General features: G+C 38.1%; 1 protein-coding gene across 2 annotated transcripts in view; it reads left to right on the top strand.

Moving 5' to 3' along the window:
* LOC131029046 (DExH-box ATP-dependent RNA helicase DExH10) overlaps positions 1–13,781 on the top strand; it is a 119,731-nt gene that overhangs the window by 58,955 nt on the left and 46,995 nt on the right. For both annotated transcript variants that reach the window (XM_057959444.2, XM_057959443.2), the window contains exons 13-15: positions 7,048–7,201; positions 7,316–7,464; positions 7,587–7,682. In XM_057959444.2, coding sequence (XP_057815427.1) covers positions 7,048–7,201; positions 7,316–7,464; positions 7,587–7,682 — 399 coding nt within the window. The remainder of the gene's footprint in view (positions 1–7,047; positions 7,202–7,315; positions 7,465–7,586; positions 7,683–13,781) is intronic.

Below are 13,781 nucleotides of genomic sequence, written 5' to 3' on the forward strand. Positions count from 1 at the left end.
TAGCAACACATAAAATAATTGACTGAAAATGATTCTCAGACTTCTGATTTTATTTGTCAGCAATGAACAAATGGAAATAAATGATTATTTTCAACAACCCAAGCCAATAATGGCCTACCAGGAGTCCAGCGCTGGGATTGAAGGTGATTTATTTCCCTGAACAGGTGGAAAGATTGAATGAAGCACCTCCATTTGCAACTAATGACTCCAATGAGCTTTATTCACCTAAAGAATAATTATCTAAAACAAATATGTGAAGAAATCCTGAATCCAATGCAATTCCTGAACTTCTCCCAGGAGAGGCTCCAATTTGGTGTGCTTTCTACCCACTGATTTGCTCCTGTAGCTCCAGTATGAACCAATTTCACCTAATAACCATTGGAATTCTTCTTATTAGCTGCTAACAATAATTTTTGAACAAGAAAACTGCTGCAAATACCGTTATTTTATTGGAAACCCAGGCAAGAAATAGAGGTACGACCAGCCTGGCAAAGGTATGACCTGCTAATTAGGAACATATGCTAGCTGGAAATTATGTTATTTCTGCCCAAATCAGAATTTCAGACCCTAATATTGCTGTAATCTACCAAAATGCTCTTGAATTTGGTCCCAAAGACCTGAAAAGAGCTTCCAATAAAGATCAATATGCTGATAGATGTGAGGGTTTCTGTCCCCAAATTTGCTCCAGAACTCTGCCAATATGCTGCAGACCTGCTGAAGGTAAATAATTCTTCAAAATTCATCAAAACATAATGAGCAAAATGTCATGTACAACAACCTTTATGCGTCTAGCCCTAATTCGACCTCCTTTGGGAAGATTCCAAGATGCCAAAAGAATCTTTTTCCCTCAAGTTCGCCCAGCATGAAGGGTCAGCTCATCATTGCAAATTGACCACTTTTTAAAATAACATAATCTCCTAGGGAGATGAGCAAGGTAACTTTTTAAAATAAAGTTACTTATTAAGTCATAAAGTAACTTATAAGGTCACTTTTATGTATTATTGCCACAAGGTAAAAGTAACTTTATATTGCTAAGTTGCTGGTACGGGTACGGGTACATGGGTACGACAATTGGGGGGGGGGGGGGCTGGGTACGTCTGGGTACGTCCGTACAAAAAAAAAGGTAAAAATCATAAATATATACGTATATGCAATCTAATAAGTAGAAACAAAAATTAAATTTAGAATCCCACATATCATCCATATACTAAACAAAACTTGGAACTATCATATATGATATAAATATAACAAAATTACAAATTTACCGTAAGTCTAATCTTAATATGAAACATCCATTTGTCAAAATTTGAATGTTATGTTATGATAGATATTGAATTCATTGTTCATTGGTTCAACAATAAAAGAAAACAATTAATAATCAGCAATAGCATCATATGGGTCACTAGGAAGGTCAAGATCAACATCATCATTGACATTAGATGATGTAGGTAGAGTAGTGGAACCACATGCAGCTTCACTGCCACTTGCACTAGCAGCAAATTGGCTATTGGACTCCCCAGAAAGTAAAGATTGTGTGGCAGCTGAAAAATCCAAATCAGTTCGCTCTGGATCTACATCCCAAAACTTTGTGCTCCCATCTTGTATTCATTTTGTTTATGAGTAAGAAGACGCAAGTTTGAATGCACATAAACGAGCTCTTCCGCCTTACTTGCTGCTAGTCGGTTGCGTTTCACTGAGTGGATAAAGGAGTATGTGCTCCAATTTCGCTCAGATGAAGAGGAACTAGCAACCTATTGAATAATTGACACAAAGTGAGAGGGCGACAATCATAAAATTGTAAAAAATATAAATTTAGAGAGCAATAAAAATTAAGAAACTTACTTCCGATAAAAGTTTGATTGAATGAGTTTGAAGGTTTGGTGATGTATGGCCATTGAGGTACCACCAAGTATGAGCATCCTTCTTATACTTGTCACGGAGAGCGGAAACACTTTGACCATTGGAGGCTACAAAATCAGGAAACTCACTTGTCATTAAATCTTCCATTTCAGAATTGTGGAAGAGTTTAGTAGGTGCTGTCCTACACCCTTCACCGACTTCTGAATCTTACCCTTCATTGACTTCTGAATCTCTATATGGTGGTACCCTTGATGGCTTCGCAAGCATTTCATCACTATAAAATTTGGGAGTCAATGCAAATGCAAGAAGATGTAGTGGGGTGGTCATTTTGTTCCACTGCTCAACACAAATTGACTGAACCTCTTTGAAGAAAGTTTCTTCAGGATCTTGCTTTTTTGCATTGATGATGAATTTTATTTTCTCAATCATTGAGTCAATGCCATCATATACCTCTCCCAAACATGGGTGATCCATGTCAGTATAAGGGATCATACTCATGATGGGCTCAATGAAACTCAAAAGATATTCCACTCGATCCCACCAAGTGTCATCTAAGATCATGTGCTTTACATTTGTTGCCCTTTCAGTATTGGATTGCCTCCATAGGGACCATCTTTGACTAATTACCATGCTAGCAAGTGGCTCTCGCACCTTCACAAGTCGCCTCAAGACGATTGTGTTGGATGCAAATCGAATCTCGACAACCTATTCAAAAATAAAAAATAAAAATTAGAATACAAAGAAGACAAGATAAAAATAAAATAAAAAATAATGATTACCAAAGTGAAATGTAGATTTTAAAAATTGAAGTGTTTCAATTACCTTTAGCAACTCCAACTGTGAAAATGATCTGAAAATGACCTGTGACATGTTATGGTTTGTGATGAACATTTGGATCTCTTCAGCCTCAGCGTAAATTTGTTTGATCCAATGTATTTTCCTGCCCATCTTTTGTAGCATGAGGTTGAGAGAGTGGATAGCACAAGGTGTCCAAAATATGTGTTTAAACCGTGTCTAAATCAACATACCTGCAACTCTACAATTCTTTGCATTGTCTGTTATTACTTGGACAACATTTTGAGGTCTCACGTCTTGAATGCATTGTATAAGGATGTTAGCAATAAATTGTGCATCCATCACCTATCCCTCACAATCCACAACTTTCAGAAACATTGCCCCTTTAGGGCACACTGCAATTATTAATTAATGGCCGATTTTTGGTATCCTTCCACCCATCTGAAATGATGGACACCCTTGTTTGTTTCCATGAATTTCTAATGGGAGCCAATGCATTGTCTATGTTTTTTACCTCCTTTGTTAGTAAGGTGCTACACACCTTCTCATAACCAGGCCCTGTGTACCCTTGTGGAGCCTCATTTACCTTTTTCAACATATCCTGCCAATATGGTGATCGCACCACATTAAATGACAAACTTTTTGAATATAGACATCTTCCAACGGATTGATCTGCAATCTCTCTAGCATCATTCTGAAATGCTCTCTCTAATGGTCCCCTGTTTCTCTTCACAATAACAGGTTCTTCACTAATTGGATCCAAGAATGGGTGGCTCTCTACCACGATATCAGGAAAATTACTATAAGATGGAGAAGTAGAGGGCCTCTTTGATCGACTTCCTCTTCCTATCAACAAAGGATGGTTTGAGGCACAACCAACTCTTGCATCCGCTTCCTCTTGCTCTCTAATATATCTTTCTATTTCTTGAGGTGACATCCCATTTCCATCCTTTCCTAGAGATGGTTTGATTCGTTGTTGGGGAATGACACAAAAATGGGCTTTGACACGACTGTAGGAGCTAGTTTTTTTCACACTAAAAAAGTTGCATAGCCAATTAAATGTTCCACCACCTTTTTTTTTGATCGGTAATAGGTTTAAGATTTATATTGCTTGAAAGGAAAAATACATGCCTTCAGCTGCTTTGTAGCGTTCCACTATCTAAAGATTATGGGGTCTCGCCCCTACAAAATCAACATGGAACCCGAGACAAGACTCACTCCAACTATGCCTACCACTACGGATACATTCCATACAATAGGGAAAAACCACCCAAAAAACCGACGGCCTACTCAGGAAACCAACCTACGAGAACTTGCCTAGGGCCTCCTCCCTGGAGAAGTTGGGGAAGGCCCGACTGGTTCCTGCATTGGGCAGCACCATCCCAACACATGTCGAGGTTCCCGGCCATCCTCCTCGCAACTCACTGCGTTCCACGCTCTTCACACTCTTTCGCGGGATTTGGTGACGCACCAACGGCCGCCCATCTTCACCAATCGGAGCCTGCGACTTCACCGGGGTTTGCTTGCCACGCAATTTCGCTCGCTCCGTCTGTCCGTCCCATCTTCCGCACAAAGTCCAACAATTCCCGCCACCCTTGCCTTGCATCCTCCAATTGGGTTACGACCGTGCGAGAGGCCGACCACACCACCAGAGGCTGCACTGCATCATCCTGCCCGCCTAAGCGCCTCCACCAGTTTGGTCTCAACACTAGAGACGTCACCCGCAACACCTCCTCCCTTGAACTCCCCACCATCAGCGCCAGAGCCACAAATAGGGATGATACGTCCAAGTTCGTTCGCGGGCGACAGTCAGTGTCTAGGAATTCTTCCCCAAACATCGAGCGAACAACCCTCCAAAATTCTTCCTCATCCACCCTAAAAACATTCTTCAAGCGGTGGCATGAAATTGTGCCTCGAAAAGTAGGCATTTGGCCCTGTGTGAGCAGTGAAAAATTTGCTTCCATCGTTCCCCTGTCACACATCCAAAACACAGAACTCGCAAGAGAAAATGTAGTCCTTTGCGCAGTGCCAAAAAGAAAACGAGGACCATAATGATGCAACACGCTGCCACCCCATCCATTTATTTTATCGCACACACCACCTCATACCACACATTGCTAGCAATCCAAGGTTCCATACACTATCATCATTGCACCTACACCGCCATTTCGCAACTTGCTGCCATTATGGTGGACGCAAACCACGTGAGCCATCCCCACCCCTTAACATGCATATCTAAAATGGTTCCTGCATAGCTCATCACAACTTCTCGAGTTCCCCTTACAAACTCAAAGCACCTTCATATAAATTCTAAGGGATCCAAATCCCTTAAGTCTTCAAATAAATAAAAAAGTTCTTCCAAGGAACCATTTGCACCTACGTTCGAGAACACATCAGCTTCAGCATTCGCTTCCCTTAAAACATGCGATACTTTAAAATCTTCTAACCCTTTCAGAAGGTTATTTATTCTTTTGATATGTTTATCCAAGTGCCAGGCCTCCATCCTACCCCTAGCGATGCCATTCACCACTAGCTGGGAGTCCCCTTCAAGGTGTAGTTTTTTCACCTCCAGTTTTTTACCATAAGAATTGCTTCAATTGCTGCCTGACACTCAGCTTCATTGTTAGTTCCATCCACCAATCTTTTTGCTCCAAGTGCTAAAATACTCCCTTTCTCATCTCGAGCTATGATCCCTGCATCGGAAATCCTGCGATTCCCCCTGGATGCCCCGTCAAAGTTGATCTTGATCCATCCCTTGTCTGGCGGCATCCACACATGACTTTTAACACCAACCCTAGGAGGGTAAGCCCTCAAAGGCCCATTAGCAGGCTAATGTTCCACCACCTTTTACTTGGTCTATTATTTTGACATATTTCCATAAAGGTGAATTTGGGTCGGTTTTGAAAGTTTGTTGAGGAATAGAGCTAGCAGTCGTTGCCATTATGATTTCTACAACAAATTAAAAAATAATTATTAAAATTTAATATTAAACAATAGATTATAAATGTTAAATACTTAAATTTAATTTAAAATGAAAGTGAAATTATTATAATTATGAAAGTAACCTATAACAACATTTAAATATTTACAAACTTCTAAGTTACACAATAACTAATTAAAATATAACTATTTAAAATAAATTAAATAGTAATACTACAAATTAAAATTAAATATCATATTTAATTTTGATTTGTATTTACTATTATTTTAAAAATGAATATTCATATTTTAACTAGCAAAATGCCAAAATAGTTCTATTATTTATATATATTTAAATATGAAAATAGACTTAACAATTTTACAATATGATTTTAAATAAAAACAAACAAATTAAAATAGACAAATATGATTTTAATTTTTAAATATAAACATTTAACAAACATTTTAAAATAAACAAACATTTGAAAACAAACTATAGAAAAAGTCTAAAAGAGTACCTCCTTAGCTCCTTAGCACCTGTGCCGTCGCTGGTAGGAATGGTTGTCGCTGGTAGGGATGGCTGTCGCTCCTCCTCTATGCCTCCCATCGTGCCTCCTCTGTGTTGTTGCGCCCCCCGTCACACCTTCTCGCCTTCTCTGTGTTGTCATCGTGCCTTCTCCATGCCCTCGTGCCCTCGTAGGAATGGGTTTTCGGTTTTCACTGTGCATTGAAGGAATGGTGCCTGCCGTTTTCACTACATTTTTAACTTCGCTTTAGGGTTTAAAACTTATTCGACGCGATTACATCCTATGAAAAGTTAGTAAAACCCCCTTGAAATTCGTGCGCGACGCGGATTCGTGAATAAAACCCAATGGAATCGCCACGTTTGCAGCGGATGTGTTGGGATTCGTGACTCAAAAAGCGGATTCGTTTTAGGAGGAAAAAAACGGAATTTTTTCCGAATTGGATACGTATCGTACCCGAATTTGGGGAAAAAGGTGACGTACCGGTAACTTAGACTTTATATATAATATTAGCATTAATTCACCCTATAAAGTCGCACTATAAAATATTTCCAATTTTAGAAAAAGTGACATAATGTAATATTATAAAGTTTACACACTATAAACTTGCGAAGGCCAAACAAATGACTAAGTATAGGGCCTCCTTGCACACTCCATCACCTCCTAACCACTGGTTTCACCTACGGAGGTGGATTAACAGGAGAAACTGTGCATCTGGATGACGTCCTAGAAAGTGGGGACATTACTTTGTGTGTGTGTGTGTGTATTATATATGTATGTATAGCGGGATACACCCATGCCCCTCCCTATCTGTATGTATGTATAGCGGGATACACTCATGCCTCTCCCTATCTGTATGTATGTTTGAATGTGAATCTATTTTCATATCTCTTAAGTTGTTTTATCATAGTTATTTTACCCACCCTCATTCTTTTTGCTGTTGGAGCAGCTTCATAAATTTAGGGAAGAATTAAGAAATCGCTCAAGAGTACTTAAGCGACTTGGACACATTGATGCTGATGGTGTGGTGCAATTGAAAGGACGGGCTGCATGTTTTATAGACACAGGAGATGAGCTCCTTGCAACAGAACTGATGTTCAATGGTATGTTAATATGTTCTTGAATGCAAGTAATAGGTGTAGGAAGTAATGTTTTATACTTTAATGCATGTTTGATAGTTATATTGTGATTTTTGTTGCACTTCTATTGATATGCAGGCATATTCAATGAGCTAGACCATCATCAAGTAGCGTCACTTGCAAGCTGTTTCATTCCGTGTGACAAATCAAATGATGTTATACATCTGAGTAAGGAGCTTGAAAAGCCATTACAACAACTTCAGGATAGTGCACGACGGATTGCAGAGGTGAGCTGGAGCATAACAAAGTAAACATAATTTGGAATAATTTCTGTGTGTCGTGTTTTGACAAATTTCTTTAGAAGGTGTTTTTGAAATATATATACATATATGCATTCTTCCCAATACAGGTGCAGCGCGAGTGCAAGTTAGATGTAAACCCGGAGGAATATGTTGAGTCAATAAGCCGTCCATATCTGATGGATATTATTTACCATTGGTCTAAGGTTAGCTTTTTTTCTCATTTTTTGTGTTTGGTGTCTTAAAACAATGCTGGTTTGCATGCTGTGGTCAGTGAGTGGAAGTAGCCTCTGTTTTACAAGTAGGTTTATAGGCAGCTCTAACATTCTATTTACTAAGCATTACACATTTGAAAATCTAATAGTGAACACTCTTATCTGTGAATTAACTGGACTTATATGTTGATCATGTTATAATGAAATGAAGCCCTCCTCCTCATTGTAACTGCTGGACCATACTAAGATATTTAACTGTTATTGGAGGCAAGTAGACTATAAAAACAGCTTTTTGTTTGTTTACTTGGATGCATAGTTTATTAATTAACTTTAGCAAGTTGATCAAATATTCTTAATTTTTATGTCAGACACCTAAGGCTTAGTAGTGAGGGGAGGAACCGGAAATAGTTGCAAGTTTCCAATGACTTCTCTAGGGATTCTAAAAACCAAAAAGAAGACAAATAAAACGATTCAAGAATGATGAAATTCCTGTGTTTAACTGTGTAGCTCCTGTCATTTAGACTGGTCAGATTCCCTAGCTTCACTGTTAGTTCTTTGAAGAATGAAGATTCAACAAAAATAGTGAGAGTGGTGTCAGAGAAAGCATGGCAGTCACGGGGAAGACTTAAATTAAGACATTAATAATAATATAATATATTTATTATTTATTAGTTTAATATTTACAAATGTTATAAGCAGCCAGTTTCGGTTTGCAGGTTCAGTATGCGGATTTGGCAAGTAATATTGGGGTGTTGGGTTTGTTTTGGGTTCATTCACACAGAAAACCTGTAAAAGCCATAAATAATTTTTTATTTTAGCCATGAATAAAGATCTAATCAGCTCTATTGTATATATTCTGAGTTACCTGTTTTGGTATTAGTATGGGTTTTGGGTATGGTGGTACAGTAATTTTTTCCCCCTTGGATATGAGTATGGGTTTCAATAATTTTTTTAAAATTTTATAATTATATAATATAAAAGAGTGATATTTATAATTGCCAATAAAAAATTAAATACCTCATGATTTGCAAAAAATGAAAATACTCATAAACTCATAATTCAGTGACTTGTCAAATGTCAGTACACAATGAAAATTACATTCAATATTTAATAATACTCATATTTCTTTTCATTGAAGGCATCAAAGTCAATATTCGGTTCAATTTCAGTTGAAGAACAATGAGTTACAATGCCACTTCCTGTAATCATGTACTATACCAGCTGCCTCATCTAAAGATATTTTTTGGCAAGTTATGCAACAATAATGCCTAAGTATTCAAGAGTTAGATCCCAATTTCTTATCATCACCTCATTGTAGTCCAGTTTCTTACATGACAAGAGATCCTAATAACTAGAGAGGTCTAGGAGCGGAAACCCCAATGGTGTTTAGGGGTAGAGTAGAGCCCCCACCACCAAGCCCAAATTAAGGGCTTTGAAACCACACAAATCTTCATGATGCACACTATTTTCACAATAGTATCACTCAAGGTCAAAATTATGTACACAAGCGCACTTTTTTGTTTATTAGAATGTTTTTAAAAAATAACTTTTTATTTTCTGATTGTTTTTTGGGCAGCCCTTGGGTTCAGCTGAATAAATAAAATAATAAAAGAGATTTTCTATGCGATGGCCATAGGAAAGATATGTTCATCCTTTATTATTTATAATATGGTATATGTGAATATCTGCTAGGATATGACGAGATCAACAATGAGCAATATCTTATAAGAATTTTTTTCTAATTCTTGTTGAAAGAGGAGAACATAGAACTTGTTTTATTAAAAAGAATGGAAATAAAGATCTGCAATAAAATTGCAAACAAATGCTGAAAAGTGAAATGTTAAATTTGGACCACTTGCACAACCAATATGGATTATCAACTTCAAATCCAAGTGTAAACACACTTGAGATCACACAAACAACTCAAAGTAGATTAATAATTAAATGGTAAAAGATAAATTGCTAAGTTTTTTCTTTCAATTTATGATTGTGGGAAGAAAATTCTGATTGTTCACATAGTTCTTCACTATTTCTAAACCATGGTTGTAGGGAGATGCTTATTTGACCCCCTAGGACGTGTCTCGAGTTTAGGGATGAGTCTTTGGTACCGGAGGCATGGGCGAAGATGTCATCTCGCTGCCAACTCTTGCTGTTTCTGTCAAAAAACAAAGAACCTTAAAAAAACCTTCAGATTAGCACAAAATGAGTGGGGAAAAGAAGCAAATGTCGCATGAGGCCTTTTGTTGCATTTATAGTTGATGCGATGCCATTGAGGTTGATTTTGAGGGTTTGGAGTCAACGTGAATTACAAGTATTAAATGTCCTAGTGAACAAAACACGATGTTTTTAGAGGGTTATGCGAGATTTGTTTAGTGTCTTTGGCATTTAGCATGGTCATATTTATCTTGAGTTTTCAGAAACAAATAAGACGTACATAATTAGTTATGCTTTTGGGTATCAACAAAAGTCTAATACATCTCGAATACCTTAAATATTTTATTAATATAAATGGATATAAATAAAATTGCATTATATTGTATAAAATGGATTATATTTATTTATTTATTATATTATATTTAAATATGATTTTTAATTATTTTATTATTTTTTAAATTTTTATATATTTAAAATATTATTTTATTATTTTTATTATGGTTTCTCTAAGTACCCTCATCTCCTATTTTTCAAAAATAGACATACTTGTATCCGTACCAATCTCTTGTACATGTATCAATGCACAAATATTGCAAACTCAATGAGTACTCACGTTTTTAGGCATAGCATGTAACTCACAAGTTTACTCACTACTCGTCGTAGTTCTTTTGACTTGCACAACTTGCACTTGCTCGTTGAGTACTTGCGTTGACTTGTAGGGTATTTAATGGACCCAAGGCACCAAAAAAAAATGAATTGCCTATTAAAAGGTCAAACTTGGGTTTGAAAGGCATAAAGCTCGACAAAAAGCAGAAGGAAAAAAATGCCAATGCAAGCCCTGAAATTGTGACACCGCCTCTTCTTTGCCCAAGAATCAATTTTGATTTTTTCTTTTTGCAAATCGATTGGATCGCTCGAGGGTTTTGGGAGCGGACCAGGTAAGATTTGTAATTGTTTTTTATTTTATTCTTTTTTTAATTTTTCTCTGTTTAAAAATGTTAGACATGGATAGTGTCACAACTCATATTCACACCTCTTGAACAATATTTGTTGCAACAATCTTGGAGATTAATTTAGATGCACAAAAAAAATTTAATATAAAGTTTTTATATTTATAGTTTATTAATTCTTTTTTTAATTAAAATTGTATATATATGTTTTTTTATTTTCATATAAAAATATTGTATTCTAAAGTTTAAATATCATGTATTTTAAGTTTAAGTCAAAGCTATGTGGTAAATAATTCATGTTTATTAATTCATTTTTATGTGTTCTTTTATTTTTTAATAAGTGAAATTAGATATCTTTCGCTCTTTTGGGCTTGTGTTTGGATGCGTTTTTGTGATATGGTATATGGACACTTGGTGTATTGGACTAAGATCAAACAAGCTTACAAGACCTCACTCATTTGGTCTGATGGTTGGTTGTGTTTGCCAATGCAAGCCATGTATAGAAGCAATGGAAGAGGTCAAACAAGAGACAATAGCCCTCCTTGCAACACTAGATGGAAAGAAATTGGAGAGGGCAAGGCAACAAGCAGCAATCCAAGAGGCTATTGCTCCTAATATGTCAATAGAAGATGAGGTGGATGTGCAACACATTGTTGGCTCTAGTCATAGTCCATGTGTACATTGCCAATCTTTCCCCACTTAAAGAAAATTCAATGTTTTTTGTGCCTAGAAATGAACCAATATCACAACTTTCATTTGAAGCTACTAGGTGGAATAGAGAGGTGCATAGTCAAGTAGAGAAGGCTTGTCCAAACTTTTGGTATTATAACAACATTCCTTCAACGTGGCAAGGAGTCCATATTGGGCAAGTTTGATGAGAACATTGTCCAATGTAAGGGAAGGGTGTCGTCGGCATAAATTGCCTATTGTTATGTTTGATAATATTTGTTATCCGACAAGGTATTAATTAATTGTACTGAGTGGGTTGTCAATCTTGGGTAGTTATGTGTCAGTTGGTTGACGGTTGTGTACCTCTTGGCAACTATCGGGTCCTTTAAATAAGTCGTGTACTGTCAAGGAAGGGCATGGTATTGTCAGATCTATTGTAATCCTTGGCCGACCATCTTTGGTCTCTTCTCTGTAATAATTGAATGTGCGAATAAAGATATATTTTACTGCTGTGTCTGGTATGCATTGTCATGTACATTATTATTTCCTGTATTTAATTTAGCAGTTGTAGCAGTAAACATTTTGGCGCCGTTGCCTTAAAAGAAGTCGGGTCAGCCTTGAGTGATTCATGTCCGTAGATCCCATCAAAGGTGAGAAGAGGACACAGGGTGGTCAAGACCAAGCGATTAGGTGATCTGTCGACCCTCGGCCAAAGGGAGCACAAAGACTAGTCAAAGCCTGGAAGTACTCAGAGTGTTGGGACGTTGGAGGTGGACGTGTAGAGGATGCGCGCGTGTCTGAGAATGCAAGGAAAGCACTAGAATGTAGCGGTCGGAATAGTTCACTCAGGTTCGACACACTTGGAAGTACTCGAAGTGTTGGGGATGTTGAAGGTGGACATGTAGAGGACGCTTGCGTGGCCGAGAGTGCAGGGAAAGCACCAAAATGTAGCGGTCGAAACAGTCCACCTAGGTTCAGCACACAAGGCAAATACACATGTACCTTTTGAGTGAAAACAATATTGAACACCTAGGAGAAGCAAAAACTGTCGAAGTTCACGGGAGACGGGTTGGAGGACCCGGTACGACATTGCAAAACATGCATAACCATTTGGGAGGCAAATGGCCAAGATGACAGGGACTATTGGCTGAAGGCATTTCCCGCCACCCTTCGGGGGATCGCCATTGACTGGTACACAAACCTCGACGCCCAACACAAGATGAGATGGAGTGATTTGAAGAGGTCGTTCCAGGAGGAATTCAAACTCTTGAGGGATGATAATGAGATCGTGGCCGAAATCTATTATACTAAGCAAGGGAAAAATGAGAGTGTACGCGCTTCCAACCGTAGGCTCAAAGAACTGTTGAACAAGATGGAAAACCGGCCAGCCGACGGGTTGAAGAAGAGGTGGTTCACGGAGGGATTGATACCCTCACTGCGCAAGAAGATGAAAGTAGTGCCTCCGTCCTCATACGCCAATGCGTACAATCGAGCGATGGACACCGATGATGATGAGAGCACCGAAGGTAGCAATGACGAAGAATCCAAAACCGTACGAGCCCTTCGACAGGATATGTGGAGAATGATGAAAGAATTGAAAGATGAGAAAGGAACCAACAATGAAGGTAATGAACTATGGTGTATTGAGTGCAAAAGGGAGGGGCACACGAAAGGTAATTGTCCTAGAAATATGTTTTGTGAAATTTGCCAAGTGCCCATACAATCAAGGAGTGCCCATACAATTTGAAGATGAGAAGTACACAAGTATTCTTCACATAGGGAGAGTCCAACCCATCGAAATCACAAAATGTATCACCACGTGGTTATGGAAATCAACTGAGGGCAAAACCAAATATAGTACGACTCCAGAGGACGTCCTATCATACAGTGCCGACAATGTAGTGAATGGGGACACTTTGCCAGAGACTTCCATAACAAGAAAGACGACATACAATTATTGTGCAAATGGTGTGGACTAGGTGACCATGAAGACAACAACTGCCCGAATTAGAAGGGTATTAATATGCTGGATGTGGAGGAACAAGAGGACATAGTTTTGGCAATCACAAGAGCACAAACAAAGAATGCGATGTATTCAAACTCAGGTATGGAAAAGGAACAAGCCGAAGTAGAACAAGTGTTGGCGAAGGAACAAGTATGTCATTGTGGGAGTTAGAGAAAAACATAGTCCGACAGGTGCTACAAACAACCATACCCATCAAGGTGGCAGACCTTCTTAAAACTATGCCGCAACTGAGAATAGCAATTGCCAACATAGTCAGTGCTGCCGATCGGTAGTGCCGCTACCGTTGGTAGC

The sequence above is a fragment of the Cryptomeria japonica genome, chromosome 2 (assembly GCF_030272615.1).
Source record: "Cryptomeria japonica chromosome 2, Sugi_1.0, whole genome shotgun sequence".
In the NCBI taxonomy this organism is placed as follows: Eukaryota; Viridiplantae; Streptophyta; class Pinopsida; order Cupressales; family Cupressaceae; genus Cryptomeria; species Cryptomeria japonica.